Genomic DNA, 27,733 nt, shown 5'->3' with positions numbered 1-27,733 from the left:
TATTCCCTGCTCACAGATGTCCTTCCGCTATAAAGTTTAAAGTAAGACTAGAGTGCGCGAGCGTGAATTGATCAAACGTCCTTTTAGTTTCTAAGGATTACTTTCCCCAAAATAAAATGAACTGAATGTAAAAAGTAAAGGAGAAATAGCGAAAAATTCAACTTCTAATGAAATCTTTTCTTATGGTTTAGAATAAACTGTTCTCGAAACTGAGAATGTTTTGATCAAAGCTGTGTAAATCTAATTAACTGAAACTGTGCATGGAACTTTGCGTTTCCTGTATTTATCTCACCTATTGTTTGGAATATGTGTGAAAATCTTCATTATGAATCGGTATATTTCAAAGAGCCAAACAACGAGCAAGAATACTATTGACCGACAATATACAGAGCGGGGGCAGCTGTAGTGTCAACCGTGATTACTAGTTGTTACTCCTTTTTATTATTACGCTGAAATTGCGGGCTGTTTTTGGTGTGTTTTCAAATGCGGGTGCGCAAAAACTGAACCGAGGTTTTCTTCCATTTCCTCTATCCCTCTCTCCTACTTTTTCACCTCAGTTCAGCTTTTGCGAGGCTGTACGTATCCACTCTACGAAGCACAAACGATTTAAGTCACCAAGAAGAAGAGAAGTTACCGACTTTTCTGCTTCACGAAAACAACTGATAATTAAAAAATACAGCAGTGAAATAGGTTTGATATCAACGCCTTGATAAATTTTTTATGAAAGTTATCAGGTATAACAAAAATTGCGATTCGTTTTAAGTCTTTTAAACGGAACGATTACCAGAACTATTTGAGATACACGCTATATATGTTTGGATACCTGTTTAAGAAAACACTTAGAAGATGCAGGTCACGAATTCAAAAGTAAAGGTTATGATCTTATTATTTTTCCGTGACGAAATTCCTGTTTAAAAATAAGTATGCAGAGTATTAAAGAAGTAAACGCTTCTTCGAGTTAAAAATAAATAATTAAATAAATAAAACATACCTTGCTTGTTGTACGTTTTTGATAAAAAAAGACAAGAGTGTTTCTGCTACCTACGCTATGCGCCGTCAAGTCATCTGATTTTGCACGTGAAATGAGTCCATCTTTAATTGCTTCGTCCCTGATTTCAAGGTTCCTCTAACCCCATGTAATGGAATCGGGAATCTGGCAAAATTTTTGTTTGTGGAATCCGGAATCCTAGGCTTTGGAGTCCGGAATACAGCTCAAGGAATCCGTACACCCACTAACGATTAGAATCCGAAATCCAAGTTCCACTGACAAAGACCGGAACCAATGCCTGGAATAAGGAATCCAGATCATCCAAGACTGTCTTATATTCCCTAACCTCGGGCGGTTTAATAACTCTCCAGGATTTCCTTAACACTAGTACTTCTCTGGCTGGAAATTTTTCTTCCTATAGTTTCTCAGGCCCTACTGAATATGGGACTGGGTGGTAATTTGATTTATCCAGTTAAAATTTAGAAATTCCCTAGCGCCTGCTACGTAGGCTATTTAGGAGCTCATTCTCTCTTGGTAAGGAATGGAACTTTTTTCTTTTAGCTTTGACATAGAAGAATGCACAAACTGTGAGTGTGACAAATTGACCTACAGTAGCCGTTATGGGTTTCTTTCGTTTTTCAACCCAAAATGTGTAAGAAGAACCTCCAGGTACCAGGAAGCTATAAACATGCAAGAAGGAGATGCTCGTCCCGAAGATGTTGAGACTGGACGAGATATTTGGTTCCGTTTTGTTTCTGATGACACAGTTTTTTACAAAGGATTCAACTTGTCCTATATCGTCGAATCCAGCACGCGTAAGTTAATTCCCTTTCTATTCCTTTTTCTAGTAATTAACAATTCGGAAAATTTCAAGTTGTAAAATGTAATTTTAAAAGTAAAAAAGCAAAAGTACTGCTTAAATAGTTTCTTTCATTTAATAAAGTTTAACCACCGACCCGACTCAGGAAGCTCGAAGTACATACAAAAATTACTCATGATGTCTATCCTTACTAATTTTGGCGCGAAATAACAGCGTTAATTTATACTGTCAAAAAACATTTTCGGCGACAAAAAAGGGGATAGAATGCGGTTTGGTAGTGTAGAGCTAGAAAAAAAGTGCCGAAGATTTTGCGCCTTACGTAAAGACTCTATCACCTTAAAGCCCTTTAGAGCAGTATTGCATCTTTCCCACAACAATGATAATTTTACACTTTACTACCCCTCCCTTGAGGAAAATCCTTGTTGACTCCCAGACTATTGGAGCCACGTGACCAACTGTAACCGAGGTCCTTTCTCGAAGAAGAAAGGGATAAGACCCTAGGATCAAGGCTGTCTGATAAACATTGCGTGTTGCATTTGTCGTATCACTGAAAACACTTTTTTATAACTGTGTAAAGGTAACTATCCAATAAAGGGTCATTTGAAGCCTTCTTCTCCTCCTACTTCCTATTTAGTTGTCAGATTAAAAATGACTTCTTTAAGGGGTCAAGTAAAGTTTGAACCACGCACAGATTGGTCTCATTTAGTGTGTAGGAGTTTAATTTCAACCCTCTGAAGGGGAACCGGACCGCAATCCCATTGGAGTTTCTCCCCTCATTGAAATCAAGTATCAAGCCTCAATCGATAGACTGGATACAAACTAACATCAGTTTACTTGGACATGAAATTTATCGCGGGTTATGGTCACCTGACCCGTATTCAGACCATGCTTTGCTTTGCTTCTTGGGACCGGAGGCCACTATTAAATTTCACAGAACAATTTGCTAATCATTTCCAGCCCCTAGGTATAATTTGATTGATGCAATGTCGTAATGTGACGTCTTATGACGACGTAATTTCTTGAATTTAATGGCAGTGCCCATATTCCATCCATTTTCCCTCTAAAAGTTGCAATAAAAGTGAAAACTACTTAAAAACTGAAGTAAGATTTCTAATAAAATCACGAAGCTAGCTAACAGCAGTGAGGTCAAGATAACGTGATTAATTGTTAAGAAGCAACTGGAGGAAAATTCCATCTTGAATCAGCCATTTAAATTAACCAATAGAGCAGAGAATTGTGACGTCACAAATATTCAAATTTGACAAACTATGGGATAGGTTTGCATTCCAGAAAGACCAATACGAAATACGTCTACTTGCCAAAAATAAGCCTGTTAGTGCAAATTGGCGGGAAGAAATAAGTACCGTTTTACCGCGATGACCCCATACAAATCTTCCTAAGTTGACATGAAGCGCAACGTTACGATCCAGGGACCGGTTGCATAAAACGCCCGTAACAACTACAGGTATACGTACGTGCACTCGTAACTTAAGTGAGTTGCATTAAATCACTTAAGTGGTCCACTTAGGGAATTCACTTAAGTGGTTGCACTTTCGATTTTCGTAAGTGTTCACTTAAGTGTCGTTTATGCAACAGAAATTGCGGGAGTTGCATAAAACTTTTTTTACGGGAAAAATAGCACGTAAATTTACGAGACCTATGTAGGTCCCGTATCCTTACTGTTTTTACCAAAGTTAACGAGATCTTTTACTGAGAAGTGAACAAAAAAATGTTTTTCTTTACGTAATTCCGTTCTAATGCGCTTTGTTAACCTCTGATGGACAGTTTAAAGCCGTCGTTAAGAATAAAGAAGGACAACAAACATTTCAGTGGATATTGAAGTAAAATAACGATGTCATGTAAACTTTATTTGAATGAGAGGCTTAAAGGTGTTCGAAACGACTTGACACTTTCTTTACACTCACCGATGGTTAACTTAATTTAAAAAAAATAGAGCGAGTCAAATTAATAATTAAAAGTACTATATCAAAGTTACGTGTGCCCTTAAGTAAGCCCGTAAGTTACCACGTAAAACAGAAACTTAGGAGAGTGCTAAGTGTGTTCCATGCAACACCCGTAAGTGTACCCATAACGGATTCGTGAGTGACCTACTTAAGTAAGCACTTACGTGCAGGTTTCATGCAACCGGGCCCAGGGCCCGGTCGCATAAAACCTGCACTTATTAGCGCTCACTTCAGTAGGTCACTTACGAATCCGTTATGGGCACACTTACGGGTATTACGTGGAACGTATTTAGCACTCTCGTAAGTTCCTGTTGTACGTATTCGTTCTAAATGCGCTTTGTTAGCCTCTGATGTACACTTAAAGGCAGACTTTGTGAAAAAGGAAGAAGAACTATCATTTTCATTAGATATTGAAGAAAAATAACGTTTACATGCAAATTTCATTCTTTGAGAGGCTTAAAAGTGTTCGAAACTTTCTTTACACTCACCGATGGTTAGCTCTAAAAATAAAGAGTAAATCATTAATAAAGTACTATATCAAGGTTACGTGTGCCCTTAAGTGAGCCCGTAAGCCCGGGGGGCGGGGATACTCCCATACATTACCTATACGGGTATGTGCCGCCCAAAGGGGTCGTGATTTTGAAGCTCCTGATTTAGAACGGGGTATCCATTTCAGAGGCGTTTTGTAGAACGGGGTATAATATTTCGAACGCATCAAAGCTCCACTTTTGTAAGCAGCCATTTGAAATTATTCAAGGACAGATTGCTTTTAAAAATACGGCTCAATGCGTTAACAAGCAAACCGTTGAACTCTTGTTGCCCCCTAGAACGGAGTATAAAAAATTGGCCCATTTCTAGAACAGGGTATCAGTTTTAGGTCGAATTCTAGAACGGGGTATAAAAAATTGGCCCATTTCTAGAACGGGGTGTCAATTTTAGGGAAAATTTTTTCTAGAACGGGGTGCCAATTTGGAGTCCCGGGCGGCACATACCCGCCCAAAAAAATACCCAAGTGCCCCCCCCGGGCCCGTAAGTTACCACGTAAAACAGAAACTTACGAGAGTGCTAAGAGCGTTCCATGCAACACCCGTAAGTGTACCCATAACGGATTTTTTATTCTGGATGATACCTTAAGTACAGGTTTTATGCAACCGGGCCTAGGACCTTCATAGGTCCCGTAAATTTACGTAGACTTTACGTGCTATTTTTCCCGTAATAAAAGTTTTATACAACACCCGCAATTTCTGTTGCATAAACGACACTTGAGTGGATACTTACGAAAATCGTAAGTGCAGCTACCTAAGTGAATTCCTTAAGTTACGAGTACACCATAATGGGACCCATTATGGCTCTTGGCCCAGGCCTATTTTAGAAGGATTTTTGTGAGGTTATCAATTCTCTTCTATTTTTCTGTATGCATTCCATTTTGCTTAAAGCCGTATAAATCGGAATAATCCGGGTTGTTTAATTTGATCTGTGTCTAAAAAAGAAAAGTAGAAACAAATTAAAGAAAACTTGTCTCGCTAAATTCATGCTGAGCTTACGCTGGTGCAAATAAGAGAAGTCATAACTAAGTGTCATAAAGACGCGTGCTCCTATTTCCCTACCATTGTAGATGGCAATTTAGTGGCGAATCTGGCCTTAGTCGGTGCCAAATTTTACAAGGCCCCCAGGGATGACAAAAATTATTTTAGAGAGTATGGACAAGTCGTACTTGCCAACCCCCAACCCCCCCTCCCCTCCCCCGGCACTTGCATAAAGGTCTGAAGAAGTCAAGTCATTTTCACTGGGATACGGAACAAATATTATTGGATGACTTTTTGACTTTTGTTTTAGCTTCCTCTAGCTCTAGAAGCGTCCTAAATGCAACGGAAGATGAAACCTTTGAGATTGGCACCCCAAAAGTTGGTGAATCGAAAAACTATCCTGAGAATTTTGATTGGGAATGGTACTTAATCGTTCCTGAAGGACGGCAGGTACAACTCACCTTTGACATATTCGAACTTGAACAGAGCACAGACTGCGAGAACGACTATCTGGAGGTGAGAGAAGCCATCTCAGAATCCCCTGCCTTTCCTATCCTAAGTTTTAGTGGAAAGTATGGTCCAATTCTCTCCAAACCCGTATGTGGTACCAACAAGCCTGGTACGATTCAGAGCTCGGGCAACATGGTCTGGGTACATTTCAGGAGCGACTTTAACACCACCACTACTTACAGAGGATTCAAAGCCTCTTTTAAAGCAGGTATGTATGAACATTAGCTTGTCATTAGTCATGTACGTACTCGGTCGAATAAAGTGTTTCAGTTCCGTGTACCTATACATATTGAGTTATGCATACCTGTACATATTGAGTTTCCATGCGAACTCGAATGTTTATTCGGCGACCAAAACCATGCTAAATATACTTTGTTGTAAAGAAAAACAGGCCAGTAAAGCAAAGACAAAAAAGGAAAAACGAGTTTCTAGAGAGCCCTATTCTTGTCTTTTGACTCGCCTTACGCTATGGGCTCCTCGCCAAAATACGTTACGTTACTAACCACTTAATCTTGCAATATTAACAAGACTATATATCTGACTGGATTTGTAAAAACATGGCTACAGAAAGCTCTCTTATATACTCTCTGACTGAGTCTTGTAGTGGAGCAGGCTTTTTCTTTTTTTTTACATAGATACTGTTTATTTATTTAATCGGTACTGGATAGGCCACAGTAGATAGACTTTGATGAGTTTCTCAATGGCTATTGACCTATTACCCCACCCCCGCCCCCCGAAATTTTTTTTTTTTGGATATCTTCCCATAATTCTCTCTGTATGTCAGTTTGAAATGAGCGATCGTATTAGACTGAACTCGGCTCTCATAGTGGGTTGTCTTAGAGTTTTTTGGGCTGCCTTGAGCAAAGTTTTCCGGAAGGCATCATTAAGCCTTATGAAGGAACAATTCTCACGTCTGGCAAAGTCTGCTGCGTCCAATATCTTCTGGTATTTCGTCTCTTTTCGGGTACACGGGTGAAAGACTGATCCCGGGCTTGAGGCGGAAAGATTGGATATTGCGAGCTTTGTTGTTGGCAGTTGTAGTGTATGCCGGAATATGTAAAGACTATTATGGGTTAGACGAACGAGAGGCGTACGTGAGTCTAGGAGTTTAGAAAGGCGATGCCTTATTCGGTCGTTGTAATCCGGTTCAATCCGTAGCTTGAATTCGTATATTTAGACTCTACAGCTGCAGTAACAAATCTTTGGCCTCACAGAGTAGGCTCTAGGGTTGAAATCTATTGGGCAAGATGGAAATTCATGCTGATTTGTGACCAGGCCAAAGACTTAATAAGAAATTGTTTTGAAGGCGGGTGCTGTATGTCTCCTTTTCAACCGCTGGTTTACATCCGGGATCTTGAATAAATCGACTGTTAGTGAGTCGAGAAAAGTTCCATGCGACGATTTATGTGGAGAGAGCGAGAGGTTTACGGAGTAATTTGATGATGTTTCGCCCGTGTTAAGTGTGGAAGTATTATGAGTGGTTTTCAGAAGTGTTGGGATTGCCGTGAAAGTCATTTATTGTGTGATTTACCGAAAGTGTTGACAGACAAATCTCAGGTATGTGCGGTTGAACTCGTGTTACCAGAATAGACCTTGTCACGGTTTTCGACGCCATCTTGACGAGTAGGCAAACCCGTGAGAAATTACAGTGTTTGTATGAGAATCTAATGTCGAATAATTTCCGTAAAAAGGCTGTTTTAAAAAATATAGGAACTGTAAACCAAAGCTTCACTCTTAAGGATTCTACTGAAAAAATTTGAGGGCGTTACATGCCCTAGAAGACCTAGAACCTTTTTTTAAAAATTTTTTATACATTTGTCTGTAAAACTTTCCCAGTAAAAATTCAGAAAATTGCAGACAAATATATGGAAAATCTAAAGCAAGCTTCTGGAGAAATTCAAGCACGGTAACGGCCCCCAAAATGTGTTGGTAAAATCCTCTGCTGTGTAGCTTTAGTTTACAGTTCATATTTTTCCAGAACGGCCGTTTTACGGAAATTATTCGACATTGGATTCTCATACAAACACTGTCATTTCTCATGCGTTTGCCTATTCGTCAAGATGGCGTAGAAAACCGTGACAAGGGGTGATTACCATTTGACAGAAAAATCCGGTTGGGGTGTCGAAAGCATAATGGTAAGCGATTTGCCAGTTTACCGTAGAAATGCCACATCCGTTACGGTTTGAATTCGAAAAAAGGGCGAATTTGTGTCGCGTGAGTCTGGAACCGAGAAGGAAGAAGAAATTGGTTAATGGTAAGCAACATTCCGTTTGGTTCGTACCAACCGGAATGAAAGGACTACCTCAAAACATACTCCTCAATTTTCGGTTGAAATTTCCGAAACGTGGTCTTACCATTTACCTTCCATCCGGAATTTCCGAAATTTTCCGTCAAATGGTAAGCACCCAGGGTCTATAGTTTGTGCCAAGCATAAAAACGCTTCGTGAGTGTTTAGTTTAGGTGATTTTTTCTTAGAAAGCCTATTATGTGCTCAAAGATTGTGGTTTCTTAATCTGTTTTGGGCCGACACTGAGCTGTGGGCCCAACGGTTTGACTGACTAAAAGATTACAATTTCTGGACGTTTCAAATGTTGTTTATTGCATCGCAAAATCCTGTTACTTCTGCGAGAGAACTTTACCGTCTATTGCCAGCAATGATGCTGTCACTGTTTAGCTTCAGCTAGTGACTTTTAACTGCTTCCCATTCCACTTAGATGTCAAATAGTTGAAAATGCACTTGACATTTCTTTACCGATGTTTTAACAAATCCAGTCAGATATGTATTGTATTGTATCTTCTAAATACTGTTTTATTAAACGGTGCGTCATGTGGGCAAAATATTATGAATCCTTTTCGTATACGTTACCTCGCTAAAATTGCCTTCTTAAGTCTTTGGATTGCGATTCCTTTCACATTGAAGTCTCTCTAAAATGGACACCTTTAGGACCAGTAGGCCATGTATATTTCGGGCCTGTCAGAGAAATGCACGCCGTGAATTCTAGGTAATTTAAGCTCGCGGTGTCAGTTTAAAGAAAGTTCATTGTACTATTCATATCTGATATGAAAGAGATTATTTTCACGGATGATATTATATTCTTTAATTTTTTAAAATTTCTTTAAATCAGTTTTTTCATTATCTTAACCATTCTCTCTCAGTCTTAACTCAATATGAATTTTTCGTCTGTTCAATTTTTGTAGGCCAGGGACGACTTTCCATCTCGCATCCGATGTCCCTCTTGTTCCTCTCCGCTCTGCTAATGGCTACGTCAAAGGACAGTCTGTTCTGAACAAATCCAGCCAGACTCTTTGGTCGTTATAAGTTCACATGAAATAACGCTTTCATCTTAGTAGGAACTTAAATACTTTTGAGTGAATTTATCTAAAACGTTAAAAATTATCGCGTTGCTTATCTGGCTGCGGTTCTTGTCCACGTGCCTTGTTAAATCTCGTCCCTAGAAAAATATATTTTAGCAAATGAGTAATGAGCAGATAAAAACAGCTTAAAACAATTCTTATGGATAGAATTGGCGTGATTTTCGTGTTGTTATAATGAACAGTAAACCCCAAGTATGTGGAAAATTTGGTCAGGTGGTATACAAATTCACGTTTGCCGTTTGCCTTATAAAAGCGATGCTTAATGTCTCTAATATTAGAGAGTTAAGCTTCACGTATACGGCAAACGGCAAGTTGAGAATTTCTCAAAACAGAAAATGAGCAGATAAAAACAGCTCAAAGCAGATTCTCATGGATGCAAAATTGCGTGAAGCTACCAATTTAGGTGCAGAAGTGATGAACAGTAAAAGAGAAGCAAAGAAGAAACTTGGTCACGTGGTACAAATTCTCGTTTGCCGTTTGAAGTAAATATGTAGTGCTCGCGCGTGAGCGAGCGTCATTTTGGCGGAAAAACGCGATAGCGGTCGTCATTGTATTACAAGTTTTAGCGAGAACGTCGAAGTGGCAGCAACAAATTATCAAATGTTAGACGTTTTATCATTTCGCGATTTGGAGTGCCCCCAGTAAAGATAACCGCAGTGCTAACTTTTCTTTTAAAGGTCACGTGACGTAATTTGTATAAACCATTACATGGAATTGCATAATCCCATCTTTTAGACCAAAGTGGTTCAATCAGTCAGGCAATAAAAAAATACAGACAGGTTGCTCATTCCCTTGCTCCCTAACTGAGAAGTAAGTGTTAATGTTCGCTTAGGGGAGGGGTAAGTGGGCAGTTTCCCAGGAACGTATAATGATGTGTTCATACTTATGTATTTGTGTTAGGCCACGTTAAGGAGAAAAGTTGCCCCTTGAAAAAGGGTCACCCTCTCCTCCCAGCTGAGTCAACTTAAGCGAGCATTTATAGTTGGCCCATTTGCCCGAGCCAAGAGCTTACAACAGCGCTCGCGCATGTTCTGATGATCTCGCTTTCACCGAGCTGGCTCGGCTAGGAGGGTGACCTTACCATCAGAAAAGGGTCACCCGGTTAGGTGAGCCAACATTTCGGCCAAGCCAACGTTTTTTTTTTCTCACGTAAACAGTTCTTCAAGTTTTGTAAGGAACTGTAGGAAATTTTCATGGCCATGGCTCTACCAGGGTAGCTCGGGTAGGCGACAAGTTTTCTCCATATGAACGGAGCCTGAGTAAAGTTTTTTTGCATGTAATCAGAGCTATTCAGTAATTTTTAGGATAACTAATACTGCACGTGTGAGCTAAATATAATCTACAATTAATTATAAGTTTGTAAAAAAAATGGTTAATCATCGAGTGTCTTATGTAAAGGACATTGCTGGATATGGGCAGCCATATTTACCTAAAGTCAGTTAAGCTACACGACGAAGGTCGAGCCGTTTGCGGGACAAAGGAACTGTTCTTTCTCTGCCATTTCAAGACCCTGAGTGTTGGTTCGGCTACACTAGACCTTCCGCCCTGCACACCACCGCTCTACTGACTGTCAATTAACCGTGTTAGAGTAATATAGCTGATTTTAATACGACCCAGAATCCACCATAAACAACTGTATCAGTTCAGAAAAGCCCTGTCTCAAGGAGTTTCTTGTGATTACTCGATAATAAAAGTTGCTCAGTGAACTGCACTCAGTTTATGTAGGCCATATCACTGACATATACCTACTAGCTTGTCATTCTCATGCAGGGCTTAACAATAAACCTCAATGTTTCAGCCATAAACTGCGTCTAATATTCAAAATATATAATCGACATTAAGGGGCCTCTTAAAAGACCTTTAATTAAAGTTTCCTAAAGATCAAATTCCCTAACCTTTCATATAATTAAGAAAGGAAGGGAACCCTTCCTTTTCAAACACCTGAATTTGACAGAAATTCCCGTTTTGGACGGAAACACCCCGTACAGGCCACTTAAGGCGAGGGGGTACCCCCTTCTCCCACCCCGTATCAAACAGACTCAAAGTTGTATTAAAATATTTTGAGGGCTATAGATTCAGTGAGAAGCTACGCGTCTGACATGGCTGGACGAGATGGTTTATGCATGGACACAGTAACAAACATTCTTGACCATTTTGTCGCGGAAATGTTATTTCCATTATTAATTAAGTGTGAGTTTTACATAACCAGGCTTAATCTTTTTCGTTCAGTTGACGGAAGCAAATAAAAAAACACTATGCCAAAAAAAATAGCACAGAATAGAGAAGGACACAGACTACTGACGGAGCTGAAGTTTTAGAGAGTGATAGACAAGAATTTTTTGTGTATCAAGATGGCCGCAAGCAGAAATAGGGGGAAGACAAAACAGAAACCGCGGCATGATTGCAAAAAGGGCTGATTTCTAACATACATGAAGAGAAGCGCGTAGGGGACCGCAACGGCGAACGAGGATGGGAGTAACTCATCCAAAAGGATTTCAAAACTGTTTTGATGTTGTATCTGTCAATGAAATGAGTATCAGTTTGGGAACCGCTGAGTTTCCCCGGCAGTAAAATGAGAGGAAGCTACAAACATCTTAGGTGTTGAAATGCTCTATTACACTCCTTCCCTTCCTTCCTGGACTAAGGCGGTGGCTAATTGTCATGAGAATTTAGATTACTTATAGTTTTTTACCTCTAAAGGGAGGTACTCAACCGAGAAAAAAACCTACAAAATTAGCCAACTTGGCGACACTTCCTCCAAAAAGCCAATAAAGATCTAAATTCCATTGGGCCTATTACAGAAGGATGTTGTAATTCTCTTCGTTTTATTACAATCCAGTTATTATCATTATCAGTGTTATCATTAGTATTATTATTATTACTATTATAATTATTATTATTATTATCATTATTATAATTATTATTGTTATTATTATTATTATTTCTTATAGAATGGAACGTTGCTATGACAACTAACCTTTGCTTGCATCCGTAAGCGTTTTTACGTTTAAAGCGTTGGAACCTTACAAAGACGCCTTGGTTAATTTCCATTCAGGGAAAAATTAGGGAAAGATAAAAGTTCTTCTATAACCTGTGCATCATTTATGAGTTTGAAGCCCCCTCTTTTTCCTTTCCATTTCCTCTAGTTTTAAGCGGTAGCCTTCATTACGTAACATGGCGGAGGGCCCTGTTACAGCTGTGGACTTTGATTACAGTATACGTAAATCTTGGATTAAAAGTGACATATATGGTAACAACATAAAAAGTAAAAAAATACCCTATTGTAAAAGGATAGTTCTTGCTAGGTGGTACCAACTTGAATTTTTTTTTTTACCAATTATTACTGGTCAAATCGAAAGATGCAATGAAATGTCGTTCAAAGAGACGCGATCCATAACTGCAATATATCTTTCGCAGTTGTTTTGGTCATAAACATATCGTTTGAAGACTGTAGTTTATTATGATGCTTAAAAAAGGCCCTGATAATTATTTGATCGAAATGCAGATAACTCGACTTCCAGCTATTTCAGCGTACTTGGCAGGTTTAATGGGCTCCTGGCAACTGACGTTTTCCAACCAGGATGGTGATTTTTACATAGCTTTAAAACGACTCACACCGCACACCAAAGCTCCAAGTGGGGCAAACTGATCTAATTTAACAACTCCTTTAAATGACAAACGCAGTAGTCTAACATCCATGATCACGTGCAATATAATGTTAGTTAATTCAAGTGATAAGCAATAGAAGACTGTAATAAACAATTGTAATTGTTTTTATGACAAGGATGAAACTTTCCTAGCATCCATTGGTCAAGGCGTCCCATAAATGTTTCAACAACAATTAAAATCTTTTTATAGCCTTTGACAATTTCTTTTTTCCCGTCAGTAGCAAGAAAGAACAGTAATTGTGATCTGTGATAGCTAGCTCAGAGGACGCTTAGACCTCAGATGGCACTAAACCACTTCACTATAATTCTGCTTGCTTTCACTGGTAAGTGATAAAGTTAATTCATCGCGCCATCCCCGCCTTTTAAATGAATCATTTAAGATCCTTAGATAGTGGTTGGTGTTTCAATTGCCTCGACTCATTCAAGGGCATAGGCTAAATCAAGTTCAATCCAAAACAACGGTTTTTTTTTTCTGTTTCGGGCCTTTGATTATCAATTTTTAGTCATTTTGGGTTCAGAGTCATGAATTAATGACTACGGAGAGAATGACAGCTGGAATAAATCAATCGAAACAAACTTTCTTTTCGGCTCACATAAGGTTAATTACAGCACAGATCAATGCACCTTCCAGTGACACTGGTTTTAAATCTGCATCACTCTAGCAGCCAGACAACAGTATATATTCTTTACATCTCTGTCAAATCAGAACAAACTTGAAATGCTCTCTCTATATGTTGATGAATTCCATGTATTCAGAACTGCGGAATGAATAAATAAGTGCAAAGAAGATCGTTATAGTTTTAAAAATATGCAACTGCCTAGGCAGTATACATACATACGTCATGAACTTTATTTTATCTCGAATTTTAGTGTAGCCTGAAAGGCTAATATCTTCGAGAAACATAAATTGTATAAAAATAAAAAATAAGGGAAAATCTATTTACATGAAAAAAAATATATTTACGTTAAATATATACACTCGTTTTCGTAGTAAAGGTTGACATTTAATGTGCAGCGCTTATTCAACCAATCAGTTTAGCTAACTAGCTAGCGGTAAGTTAACTGTGTGGGAGCTGGTCATCAAATTGGTACGTAGATGAAGATAAAGTAATGAGTATATGAATTTTATATATTTGAACTGCGGGATAAAAAACGTAAATGGCAAGGTTGAATTTTTAAACTGTGATGATCTTCTCTGCATTTAAAACTGTATTTAGTCCGACCAGACAGAATAGTATGTGTTTCGCTTAACAATTCTCTGAAATTGGAGCTTAGCACATTCTTTAGCACTTAGTTGGCAAAAAAATGTTCAGTACAGAATAAAAAGGCCTTGCCAGAAGCGCTGAACATTAACATTCAATTTACTATTACTGTTTTTGATAAGCTGATAATTGCAGTAGGTTCTAATTTTAGTTTACGATGATCAGTTCATTTTGAATGCTTCTAACAGTATGATTGATTTTTTTTCTTTTACACAGTTTTGGCGCTTACCTTTGAAAAAGGGACCGCTGACTCCAGTAAGTTTTGTCACAGTCCACCAGACTGTTTACAGTCTTTTTTGTTTTATTCTTATTATAAGTAGTCGAGCTCGCTTTAGCAGAACAAGACTCTAAAAATGCAACCGCTTTTTTTTTCGTGTGTCCGTGCCAAATGGTCGCCACGGTCCCTTACAGGCGTTCCTAGTGGATTGGCCAATAGAGAAATTTAGACCCAGACTTTGACCATGCAGTCGACAGAAACACAATACATACGAAATGGTTTCTCTAAAATTTCCAGTTTTATTTTCCTTTTTACTACTCTTTTTTCACTATCTATACATTAAGTTTCTATACATTAAGTTTCTATACATTAAGAACAAAAGACTTTAAGTGCTGTTTGCTTCTTTGTTTTTTCTGAGCAAAATAAAATTGTACTGTGTCTTAAAATCAAGGAACTCAGTATTTAAGCGCCATCTGAAAACGTACCTCTTTAGGGAAGCTTTTTATTAATTTATTAATTTTTAATTTTTATCACAACAATTACTAGTATTTTAACATATGTTGTATATTTTAATTTTATCATAGTATATTTTAAATAATTAGTAGTTACATACCCTTTATTAAGTTTTTATAGATAGAAATCATGTAATGCGCGCTTGATCATTTCATGGAAAGCGCGCAATATAAGAATTAAATTATTATTATTATTATTTATTCTAAGTAAAAACTCGTGCTTTAAAGAGTTCAGGAAGCTATTTTCGTTGCTGTAGCTTCATCCTAAGAACAGTCTGATTCCAACACATTCAACATAAAAAATGCGTCTTTTAGTCCGTCGATAACTATTCTACAAAAAAAAGCTCTCCTTTACACTGACCACCTTAAAATCCAATGGTCACATGGTCTGTCTGTAGGATATCCGCTGTCCAGCACTGATGAAGCGGTTCGTCGTACAGTCGTTATGTGTGAAAATAACTAATTATGAAAACAAATGTTATCCGGGCTTTTCGTTCCATGGTCAGATCGTTCCAAGCAAGATCTTTCACTTAATAGTCAGATCGTTCCACAATATACCCAGAATTTTTCACGAGTCTTAAAGCCACGAGCAGAAATAATGGCATTACTTATGTGCATACCTCGCGTTCTTTAAGCCAAAAAGCCAAAACAAGCGCGCTTTATCTCATCGAGTTTTAAACTGAAACTGTGGAACGACCTGACCATGGAACGAAGTGACCGTATCCATAAAACTTTTATACCGTCGAGTTTTCCCACATTCATGGGAGGAATAAACAAACTCGGACCGGCCTTGCTTGTATTGGCAGATTTTATTGGCTGATTCTTAGCCTGAGTGAGCCTGCCATGTAGTCGTTTTATGGCGATCGTACAAGCACTACAATGATTCGCGTGAGTTGGCTGCAAGAGTCAAATGGGTTCCGGCCCAGTCTTCCACTGCTTATAGAATCAAAGATAGCAACTACATGCCAGAAAGACAGCACACTCGCTAGCCCGAAAATTTAATATATTTAAACGAAAGATTGTTTGTCCAGCCCGGCTCTGCGTATGACCACACGACATTGTTTACATCCATCCCAACAGCCTTCACGCGCTTGCAAAGATGGCGGTTATATCATGAGTAAAGTCTCTCACGGTCGTCCTCGCGGAGTTGGAAGGTCGGTCCGTTTTTTCGACTACATTTAGATCCGATTATCAGCAGGACTGGGTTTTTTATACCTTATTAACCAATCCGTAGGGGAGACGGAGGTTTTTACGGCAGTCGGTCAGTCGTTCAGTCTTTCAAATAGTCATTCTTTGATGAGTTAGTCATACGGTCGCTCAGTCGGTCACGTGAGTTGACAGTCTGGTCAAAAAGGCCATTTGGTCAGCTACCTATATATAAAAGAATTTTATTAAAAGCGAATCTACTGTCTACTTTCCACTGCAAAACAGCATTCAAAATAAAGTCACAATAACGGCTATCAGCAAACAGATGATATAACTGCTGGACAAAGGTGAACCTGCGATACTGGATGGACCAATGAAATCAGTGGTTGGCTTCAGTGAACCATCTATGAATTCATGGAATTAACACAGTTTTATTATCATGTACAACCTAACGAAATAAAGTTCAGACATTTCGGTGACATTATGACGCCATTATTAGGAAATGGAAATAAATAAGAGTTCAAATGGCGTTAAAGTATTCAAAAATCATTTGAACTCGCATTTATTTCCATTCCTTGATAATGGCAACATGATGTCGCCGAAACGTCGAAACTTTATTTTGTTAGTTTTTTCATGTTTATGTTTCTCCAAATCATTACTAATTAATACAGTTTTGTTACTAAAATCTATGTACATTATTGCGGGCGACAAGAGGATCCCGCAATCCTAACCTCCAGTACGTTTCAACGCATGCGTCGCAAGTACGTAGCCAGCGTTCGTTTGGACTTCCACTGAATGAAATGAATGAAAGGAATGTACAGAACGCTATTTTACCACGTGCATTTGTACCTTCTATCACTCGTAATCTGATCATGCGTGTTTTAACTATCTGTCACGTGAAATTTAGGCAAAACACAGCGTTGGAGCAAAGGCGTTTTCACCTTCGATCGCTGTTCTGGCCTGACACATGTACGCTGCAGTTCGTTCACTGAGACCAACTTAACTTACCCATAACAGTATAGGTTGTCTCCATTCCGCCAACCATGTGGTCATTCACGTGACAGTGCAGCATCCAGACTCCAACGCTGTCCGGAATCATCTCCACGGTTGCAAAGACTCCCGGGAAAAGATCATACACGTCCTCACGATGATCTGCAACACGTTTCTGCCGAAGAAAAACAACCGTTAAACGTATGCTCGATTCTGAGAAGGAGGCAAATGACAAGTTAACATAAGACAAAGAAGTGGGAAGCGTTAACTCTTCTTCTTCTCTTCTCTCCCCTCCCTACCCTCTTCCTCCCTTCCCAGTCAGAAGTCTGCGCTCTTGGTTAATTTACGGGTCGCAAAGACGACATTTCAGCCTATGGATTATCGAAATGCAGGTCTGGGCCTCAATGAGAACTGACAAGCATGAAACTGATGAAAACAAAATCTACATGCTGACTTGCATGATTTCCATGTCAATTCGAATTTTTTCAGCCTTGTAAATCAAAGCAAGGTTAGGCCTGTTTTAAACACTGCACGAAAAAATGGATTTACAACAACTGCAAAATCAATGCAAATATGAAGTAAATACCACATTTGATCAAATTTGTTTATATTTGCCCCGAGGCAAATTCCATCGTTGGATAATATTTGCACGCGAAGCAAAGATGGTAAATACCGCATTTACTCAATCTTTACAGTCCAAAGCAAATGAGAAGAAAAACTGCACATTTGCATCAGATTTAACATGAACTAAAAATGTGGTAAATAGATAAATCTGCTGCACCGAAACATGAATTTACAATTGTAGCAAACATTCCGCTGCACGTCGTTTTGATTACATTTACCCGCAATGCAAACCCCATTTTTGCATCACATTTGTAAGTAAAGCATAAGCGGTCAACACTTTATATTTACCAAGTGGCAAATACTACGCAAACGTTATATTTGCACAGTAATTACATTTGAAGCAAAGATGGTGAAAAATATCGTTCACTACGTATTTGCGCCGAGTGGCAAATGTGACAAAAACTCAACATTTGACAACTTTACAGGGGCAGTAAATGCTAGGAAAAAGCGTAAATTTAATGCCTGAAAGGATGAATTTACAGGGATGGCAAATACGATTTTTGCTTCGCTTTGATCGTGTTTGATCCAATCAAAATTCTTGCTCATCATTAATTTGCATGGGAAGCAAAATACTAAATTTACTTCTTCTTCACACATCCAGTACAAAATACGTCGTGCACGAGAGTATTTGCCGCGAATCCTTGTTGTCGCAAAGAAATGTAGAAATATACGTTTAAGTCGATTTTCTCAATGGGGATAAAATTTTTCAAAGTTAGCGTTTGCCTTGAAACTAGCAGAAACTAAACTTTCATTTAAACCAATTTTCTCTGTCGTTAAGGTTACCATTTACTCCCTCTTTTATTGTACGTTGTCCCAAATCGATTACTACATAATGGAGCAAAGATACCAAACCGGGACTGTATGTTCAGCACTATGCACATATTATTTTATTCAAAAGACAAATGATTAGATTAACGTAATTATTATACAGTCTAACCTCTCCTTATGGACACTTCTATACGACGGACAGTTCGTTTGGTCCCAGAAAAGCCAAAAATCATGCATTCCCTACCTCTATAATACGGACACCTCTGTAAAGCGGACACTTGGTTCTGTCCCTTTGGTGTCCGTATTAAAGAGGTTTGACATTATTATAAGTATCGTGCATTTCCATTCCAAAATAACTCCAAGAAGTAGTTCACGGCAAAATTATTACATAATCTAATAAGAAGAATATTACAAATAAAAGTGTTACATAGTTACATGTAAGACTGCATAAAATCCCATTAGGAAATCTAAACTGCTGCCTTAATTCTTATTAGCAAGTACCAGTACTTGGTGGATCATCCCCAAAAATTATTGTTAAAGCCTATACAAACTGATGAGAGGCCATTATTGGGAAGTATCAGACTGATGCTACAACGACGATAGTGATGCAAACAAAACTAGCCATAGGCTTTATATACAAATGTATAAGCCAACATCTCTACACATGTATCTCACTTATTGTCGCCAAGTGCATGGCTACAACTTGGACCTGGCTGTGGCATACAAAGTAGTCTACGAGAATTTGCCTACATCTGAGTTTGAATAGTAATGACAAACTGCACACTTTTAACAAGCGACTCACTTTCACAATGTATCTATCTTACACTCCCTGTTTTATAGTTTTAGGATAATCCATTGACTGTCCTGTAATTTCAGCAATTTTGATGAACACAGTCGAGTAAAGATTGACTTTTAGAATAAAACTCTTATCACCTTTCCGATAAGATTGTGCAATTTAGTTAGAGTTGATCATCACAGGATCATCCTGACTAAAGGCACAATAATACATTAGGGACTTTAAGCAAATTGCTACAGTGACCCCTACTATGGTGGTCGTGGTTGCAGTCCTGAAGAGAGTATGTTACTGTTGCCCGTCAAATTTCAACTTTATGCAAGTGGCACCCAAAAGTCACTACAGGGCTTTTCGCTCGTTAGGTTTCGTTGTTAGTAAAACGCAGGGAAGACTGAATTACTGCCCAATGAACTAGAAGTGTCAAATACGTTCTTGATTAAGAGAAAAAGAAAAAGGATAGGTTTTAAACCGGGGAAAAGTAGAATTTATACTCATCTAGAAGCGACTACGCCATCACATTTTGTGCTTCGGCTAAAGGTCATTATTTTACTGGACATCATGCGCACGCCGTCATTTTTGGACTTTTTACTCCCAGTTGCCATAGTAGCGATCACTGTAGCAATATTTGTTACTTTGGTATTATTGGCATCCTGCCCATGAAGGGCAGTTATTTGGTACTGGTCTGTCTGACAAGTATTTATCAACCTCTCTGGTTATTTTCCCGGCTGTTCTTTCTTTGCCTCTTTGACATGCAAGCCTCACAAAAGGCGTCAAGAACAGCATTGATGTTTCTTAGCTTTGACCTCTCTGAGCATAGTGGCCTGATGCACCTGGGTGGTGGATCATTGGCCCTCTCTTCATTGTCTTCACTCTCCTCCAAAGACATAAATTGGATAGCATTGTGTAGGTCTAATAAAGCCTTTATTTTGGCTTTGTCATCTGGAGAAAGTTGTGCCTTGTCCAACACGTCTGTGCGATTCATCAATTTCTGAACACCAAAAAGAACTTATTTAGTCACAGTGGCATGACTACTATGATAAACATTTAATTAACATTTACTTTGTTCTTCAGCAACAGTTTAGTCTGGCAAAATAGTCACCCTAACTATTTTGAATCTTTAGATTTGGTTCTTGCTCTCTACTCTGAGCAATTTACACTACAATCAAACCTTGCATATGGATGGAAAGGGCACTGTTAACATTAAAAATGTCAAAGGGGGTAGGATGTGGCCCTAGTGCATTCTATAACAATCATTGATTATGTATGCATAAGACAAACATGCAAAACGTGTTGTGTTCTTAAAAAATGAAAGAGCTTTGTGCCCTTAACCTGAAAGATCCAGGTACCCAGGATGAATGTGTTTGAACAAACTAAGACTTCCTTGTCGCCCAAGAGCAACAGTAATGCAACAGGGGCCACCAGGCACTGCCAAAGCACAGCTCTGTTGCAGGACAGGCTAAATAAATCACTAAGTGGATGACTTAAACTACACAGTAAAAATATTTGCACTGCAAGCATTAACAAAATAATGTACATGTATATTACCTACCTTTTTAGCTCTCAAATTGGAATCTTGTCTGAACTCTGTGTTCTTCAAGTTTTCCATTTTACTGCCTTACCACGTCTGCGCGGGTACTTCTCTGACTCCAGTACTGAAAAATGGCCCCTAGCAAAAGGAAAGCATGTTAAATGTGCAGGTCTGTAGAAAAGGAATTAAGAGTGCTTCTTGGTGTTGCTAAAAGTATTGTTGGGTTGCTCCTGTTTTTGGTGTGGGTATTATTTAGTGGCTTTTCCATCTTTTGTGTTTATGTCATTAGGGGATTGCACTTGTCGGCAACACCAAGAAACTACAGTGGAACCCCGTTATCATGGTCATCAATGGGCCAAAAAAGTTTTGCCGTATTAATGGGGTGACGGTATTAATGAGGGTTTGTTTACAAGAAAATGTATGGTGGTTTTTGCCAGATGGACAAAAAAAAGTGGCTGTAATAACAAGGTGACTGTATTACCGAGGTGGCCGTAAGGCGGGGTTTCACTGTACCAAATTGAAGAAACTTAGAAAAGTGTACAACTTACCTTTTTTCTCTGTTTTGGGCCATTTCTTTTACCCAAAATTTCCCCTCACTTCATTAACCAAAATACCCTCAATGTTTTTGTTCTCGACATCAGTATACCTCAAAGAAATAAAGACCAAAAAAAATGTCAAATATTTATATCAAAATAATAATACATGTATTACATGTATTGCAACAGCCTGGTTCTAAAAAAACTAGAGAGCTTAAAATGAGGCAGTTTTCTGGTAGTGCATTACAACGAAAAATATTTAAAAAATGACGGTTGCTTTTATCATCGAATAAAGCCGTTATCCAAGTGCTTGAGGCACAAAACAAAATTAAAGTGTAACAATATAAAAAACTGTGTAATCGTCAAGTTGATCTCCTTGTGTTATTTGTAAAAATTGAAAGTATCATAACACAAGCACCATTTTGTCCACTCAAAGAAGGATAAATAGAATAATTCCAACTTCCCACTTAAAGATGGGCACCTTACTTGAGTCAATGAAGGTTGCTTTGTCATCGAATAAAGCTTTTATCCTTGTGTTCGAAGCTTAACAACAAATTGAAGTGTAAGGAAATTATATTCCTGAATAATATTCTTGTCTGTCTCCTGGTGACTGTTGCAACATTTGAAATATCATTGACACAAGCACTACTTTGTCCACTCAAAGATGGATAAATAGAATTGCGACTTCCCACTCAAAGATGGGCGTCTTACTTGTGTCAATGAAGGTTGCTTTGTCATCGAATAAAGCTGTTATCTTTGTGTTCGAAGCTTAACAACAAATTGAAGTGTAAGGAAATTATATTCCTGAAAAATCTTCTTGTATATCTCCTGGTGACTGTTGCAACATTTGAAATATCATTGACACAAGCACTACTTTGTCCACTCAAAGATGGATAAATAGAATTGCGACTTCCCACTCAAAGATGGGCGTCTTACTTGTGTCAATGAAGGTTGCTTTGTCATCGAATAAAGCTGTTATCTTTGTGTTCGAAGCTTAACAACAAATTGAAGTGTAAGGAAATTATATTCCTGAAAAATCTTCTTGTATATCTCCTGGTGACTGTTGCAACATTTGAAATATCATTGACACAAGCACTACTTTGTCCACTCAAAGATGGATAAATAGAATTGCGACTTCCCACTCAAAGATGGGCGTCTTACTTGTGTCAATGAAGGTTGCTTTGTCATCGAATAAAGCTGTTATCTTTGTGTTCGAAGCTTAACAACAAATTGAAGTGTAAGGAAATTATATTCCTGAAAAATCTTCTTGTATATCTCCTGGTGACTGTTGCAACATTTGAAATATCATTGACACAAGCACTACTTTGACCACTCAAAGATGGGTAAATAGAATTGCGACTTCCCACTCAAAGATGGGCGTCTTACTTGTGTCAATGAAGGTTGCTTTGTCATCGAATAAAGCTTTTATCCTTGTGTTCGAAGCTTATCGACAAATTGAAGAGTAAGGAAATTATATTCCTGAAAAATCTTCTTGTCTATCTCCTGGCGACTTTTGCAACATTTGAAATATCATTGACACAAGCACTACTTTGTCCACTCAAAGATGGATAAATAGAATTGCGACTTCCCACTCAAAGATGGGCGTCTTACTTGTGTCAATGAAGGTTGCTTGGTCATCGAATAAAGCTGTTATCCTTGTGTTCGAAGCTTAACGACAAACTGAAGTGTAAGGAAATTATATTTCTGAAAAATCTTCTTGTATATCTCCTGGTGACTGTTGCAACATTTGAAATATCATTGACGCAAGCACTACTTTGTCCACTCAAAGATGGATAAATAGAATTGCGACTTCCCACTCAAAGATGGGCGTCTTACTTGTGTCAATGAAGGTTGCTTTGTCATCGAAAAAAGCTGTTATCCTTGTGTTCAAAGCTTATCGACAAATTGAAGAGTAAGGAAATTATATTCCTGAAAAATCTTCTTGTATATCTCCTGGTGACTGTTGCAACATTTGAAATATCATTGACACAAGCACTACTTTGTCCACTCAAAGATGGATAAATAGAATTGCGACTTCCCACTCAAAGATGGGCGTCTTACTTGTGTCAATGAAGGTTGCTTTGTCATCAAATAAAGCTGTTATCCTTGTGTTTAAAGCTTAACGACAAATTGAAGTGTAAGGAAATGATATCCCTCTACAATCTTGTGACTTTTAGAACCTTTCTGCACCATCATATTAAACTTGTAATTGTGCATGTACACAAAGAGAAAAGTATCCTTTTAACACTACAAGTCTCGTAACAAGCACTACATTTATTTCAATTTTATACAATTCCCATTGGTCCCAGCAAATTGCATATGTCGGTTTGAATCTAGTACGGAAATGCCATTGTATGCAAAAAATTAATATGAACATTAAATACTATTTTTGTACAGGTTTATCCTTGTGATAAACATCTACAGTCTCAGAAATTGGAGTGGAAATGTTTTGTACATTTCAGTGTCAAGGAATTTTTACATAATATTTTTCTGTCATTGCTATTGGATTCCGTACTCCGTTCTGTGATTCCGTTTCCTCATTCGACATTCAAATTTTACGGCTGCCATCTTCGCCATTAAAATGTGCATTAGTCAGCGCCGTAGCTAGTATCAGGCCAACCGAGGCACTCGCCTCGGTAAAATTTTGACGAATTTCGCCGATCATTTTTATTTTACATAAGCGATCATCGGATATTTTTAACGCATCATGATATTACAAAGAATTCAGCAATTCAGTCAATATACTATGAAAAAATTACCATATCATCGATCTCAAGGGGCTACGTACGTTAACTCAAATTTTTTTTGAACAAATACTGATCAAAACCATTGGCGAGGTTAACGGTCACCCAGATTATGTAGCTTGTTTCTGATTATTGCTTTTTAAATTCCACTTAAATTAACTCGAAAAAAAGTTACCGAAAGGCCCAGAAAACGCTGCAAATCGCATTTCCGAGAGACTAAAGTTCAAAATTTCTCGGGGGGGGGGGGGGCATGCCCCCGAACCCCCCTAGCAACTCCCGCCTGCCTCGGTTGGCCGTTTGGTCTGGCTACGGCACTGTTAGTATACAGAAAAACTTTTTTCGGTGAAGCAGCAACTATGTCTTTATTGTAAAAGAAATCAGACAAAGACGTGCTTTACAGGCATATGTTATCAAAGAAACTACGGGCAACATACAAAGGTCAGATCTGTAGGAAGCAACTCGCTGTCGCATGAAGCTCACATGTGAAACGATTTTTATGAACGACATCGATGAAACGCTCCCAAAGCTATTACATAGGCTTAAATATGCCTCTATATATTTAAATAAGATTCAGAATGTACTTACGAAACAACAAGGATCCACAGTTTAAAATAGGCGTTCTTTCTTCTCAATGATGGTTGAAACACTCAGCTTGCATTTGAGTCGCCAAGAGTGAACACTGAACTCCTTCATCACCGCTTCCATGGGAAGGCCTGCTCTGGGACCTTAACTCGCCTTAACTCGCCCTAACTCGCAACTTGAGATTATGTTCAAATTTCCTTATCTCGCCTTAACTCGCCTAAACTCGCATTATCTCGCACAAAATCGCCCAATCTCGCCACTGCCAAGTGGATACCAATTTTAATATCTCATCCTACTCTCAGTGTAATTTCACAATTACTCCATAAAGGGAAGACACCAAAGAATACAAATTTCAAAAGTTTAAAAGATAGTGATTTTTAAGGAAAACAGGGTTTTTATCTTTTAAAAAATATGTAATTGACCAATCCCATCCTTCTGGAATTTCCAATAGCCTCTGTGGTAAGGGTATTTCACCACTAAAGATTCGATGAGGTTTTTCTTACTTAACATTGTCATGCCTTGGAGTCACAACTGGACTGTCAATGGAACTACCAGGAACAGCCTGAACATGCACTAACTCGTTGCCTAACGAAAAGGCTTCAATGCTAACCATGGCAGAAATTCCAGAGGCATGGGGTCACAGGGTCTAACAAATCCCACATTCACTGTTTGTGTTTTGGTTCACAAAGTAAGTGACATTAACTAAAAGCACAAACAGTGAATCCACGAAAAAGTTTTCATAAAATAGTTTCAGTTTTAGTCTTACACTTCTACGCAAGACAAAGAAACACTCTAAATTCAAGATTGCTTTGAATCTCTGAATTGAAGAAAAAAATATTCTCCTATGATTTGTTGCTAATTTTTGGCTTAAAATAAGAAATCTCGAATCTAGAGTGAAATACAAAAACATAATACCAGAATATCAAATTTTTAGTGTTAAGCTGGTTAATGGTTTACAAAAAAAGTTTACTTGTAATGGAAAGTTTAATTACTTTGCAAATATAATGCATGAAGCTGTTTATGACATATGAAGAGTAGTAGCATACGTATCATCTTGTAATCTGATGAAGCTTAATGAGGATTCCAGCTGACAATCATCAATGAAAGGCTAGGATGTAGCCAGAATCGAGAATCCTTTAAATAGTCCACATACTGATTGCAGTCCATATTTCTTATAAATAATTCTTATAAATAATTCTTATAAACATTTACCTCGTACTAGAAGATCTGTACATTGGTTCAACGTGACATCCTGTATGGCCTACATTGTAGTCAGACTGGCAACCATAACCCAGGCATGATTCAGAAGACTTGTTACATTTAGCCCTTAACTGAATAAAGAATTGCTAAAGGTCCAATATTTTGCATCGATAGCCAACTTCGTTCGCCATTTTTGAAATTACCCAGAAGATACTGGTAACTCGTGTCTTCCCAGGGCCCTCTCGCTCAGCCTATTGTCCTCGATATGCTTTCTGGGTAATTTTCAAGATGGACGGGAAAACTTCTGAAGAAAAGGAGAAGAACTCGTGCAAAACTTTTGATGTTAAATCGAGAAGTTTCAAAATGTATCACACGCAGGTAAGCCAAGCTAAAGCCTTTTACCCTGGCAACGTTAACTCTATAAAAGCCTTGTTGATCCCAGTCCACTGGCAAGTTTTAGGTTGGAAGCTTCAATGTGGCGTACGTGACATGAAAACACGCACAAAACGCCTGAGCCGCTGATCATTTTGTAAAAATGCGAAGCAGGAAAGATTCATCAGTGACAACTCTTAAGAGTTTGGAGGACAAAGCCGATAGTAGAGGGTGTTTTCTTGTTAATCAAGTTAAATAAGGTATAGTCCTCTGCACAACTATGAACACTTTCTGACATTTTGTAAAAAATAAGTAAGCCTGAACAGAAAATATGGTCATTTATTTTTTGCTGTTTTCCTAGGCTAAGAATGATCAAGAGTTTACTATCAAGTTAGCTTGATCCTCCTTTCTTTTGTAGAAATCAAGGTGTCTCTCACAGGATTGTCCAAGTTTAAGGAGGGAGTTTCTAAAGTATGGGAACTGCTGTCTTTGCGAAAAGGCATCAGCTTTCATTTGCAAGAAATTAGAATAGATTATCCGAGGAAACGAAAAGGCAATCATTTCTGGCAGTGAAAACAAACAATTGAGCTGGACTCCAAGGGAAACCATCAGTGAAGTGGAGAAAATGGATCAAATGGAAGACTTAAAGATAAGTCGTAATTTTCAAGGAGAAAGAAATTTCATTTCTCTTCAGTAAAATTGATTGTGGCATAAAAATTTCCTCAGCTGAGTTGTAATTCGTCAGCTTCCCCGGATTTTTATACTAGTTCTTTGAAGAACATTGACACAGACTGCAAAAACTTTTTTTTTTTTCAATTCTAGAGTTAATGATAACAATTGATGACATGTCATGTGATACCCATTATGCTCACCTGCCTATTAAAACATAGTGTTATTGATTTAAAACATAAATAAAATAAAGTAAAATATCCTACCTGTGCTTATACTACAGCTACATTTTTTTTTTATCAATTCATGATTGTTTTGTTTTCATTTTTTTTCCCTCACTACTGGTAATTTATTACTCTGCCAAATAATTATATAGCTTTAATAAATAATATATGATGATGATGACAATAATTATTATTATGATACAGCCACCAAATGGTCTAGTTTGGAGTCTAAATGCTATATAATTAATAAAGAACAGGACTCCATATCACTAGCATATCCATGCTTAAGCTTGTCCAATTAGGAAAATATTTCAGTTAAATATAAATTTAAACAAGATTTGGCTTCATTCAACTTTGGAGCTCATCTGAAATTTTTGGTTTAATTTTTTCTTAATTGGACAACATGGAGCCTACTATATATATAAGACATACAAAGATTCCAAGGCATCTTTATATGTATGTTACTAAAGCATATTATAAGTTTAACATAAGATGGATCATTTTCCCTTAACTCGCCTTAACTCGCCTTAACTCGCACAAACTCGCAACTGATAGGCGAGCTCAATTTTTCCTTATCTCGCCTTAACTCGCCTAAACTCGCATTAGCTCGCACAATCTCGCGGCGAGTTAAGGTCCCAGAGTAGGCCTATGGGATTTGGCGTTTCGTTTAAATAGTTTTTCGAAGTATTATTCCTCCCGCAGTCTATCTCCGCAA

At 38.1% G+C, this 27,733-nt stretch overlaps 1 protein-coding gene, 1 long non-coding RNA gene and 1 pseudogene across 3 annotated transcripts in view; 1 reads left to right on the top strand and 2 right to left on the bottom strand.

Annotated features, from left to right (window-relative positions):
* Nucleotides 1–10,889, top strand: part of LOC140947676 (tolloid-like protein 2) — a 21,351-nt gene extending 10,462 nt beyond the window's left edge. The window contains exons 4-6 of the mRNA XM_073396846.1: nt 1,550–1,803; nt 5,609–6,016; nt 9,007–10,889. Coding sequence (XP_073252947.1) covers nt 1,550–1,803; nt 5,609–6,016; nt 9,007–9,095 — 751 coding nt within the window. The 3' untranslated portion in view covers nt 9,096–10,889. The remainder of the gene's footprint in view (nt 1–1,549; nt 1,804–5,608; nt 6,017–9,006) is intronic.
* Nucleotides 10,890–15,026: 4,137 nt separating this feature from the next.
* The window catches only part of LOC140947278 (hephaestin-like protein), a 30,457-nt pseudogene continuing 17,750 nt past the window's right edge, over nt 15,027–27,733 (bottom strand).
* On the bottom strand, nt 18,461–24,663 carry LOC140947279 (uncharacterized). Of its 2 annotated transcripts, XR_012166950.1 has the most exons (4): nt 24,557–24,663; nt 21,240–21,337; nt 20,713–20,829; nt 18,461–20,151 (listed from the first exon to the last, which is right to left on the bottom strand). It is a non-coding gene; the product is annotated as an uncharacterized lncRNA (long non-coding RNA). The 2 variants fall into 2 exon arrangements; XR_012166949.1 differs by lacking the exon at nt 24,557–24,663 and having other exon boundaries at nt 21,240–22,217.

The sequence above is a fragment of the Porites lutea genome, chromosome 9 (assembly GCF_958299795.1).
Source record: "Porites lutea chromosome 9, jaPorLute2.1, whole genome shotgun sequence".
Classification (NCBI taxonomy): domain Eukaryota; kingdom Metazoa; phylum Cnidaria; class Anthozoa; order Scleractinia; family Poritidae; genus Porites; species Porites lutea.
This window is presented reverse-complemented; position numbering and strand designations above follow the sequence as displayed.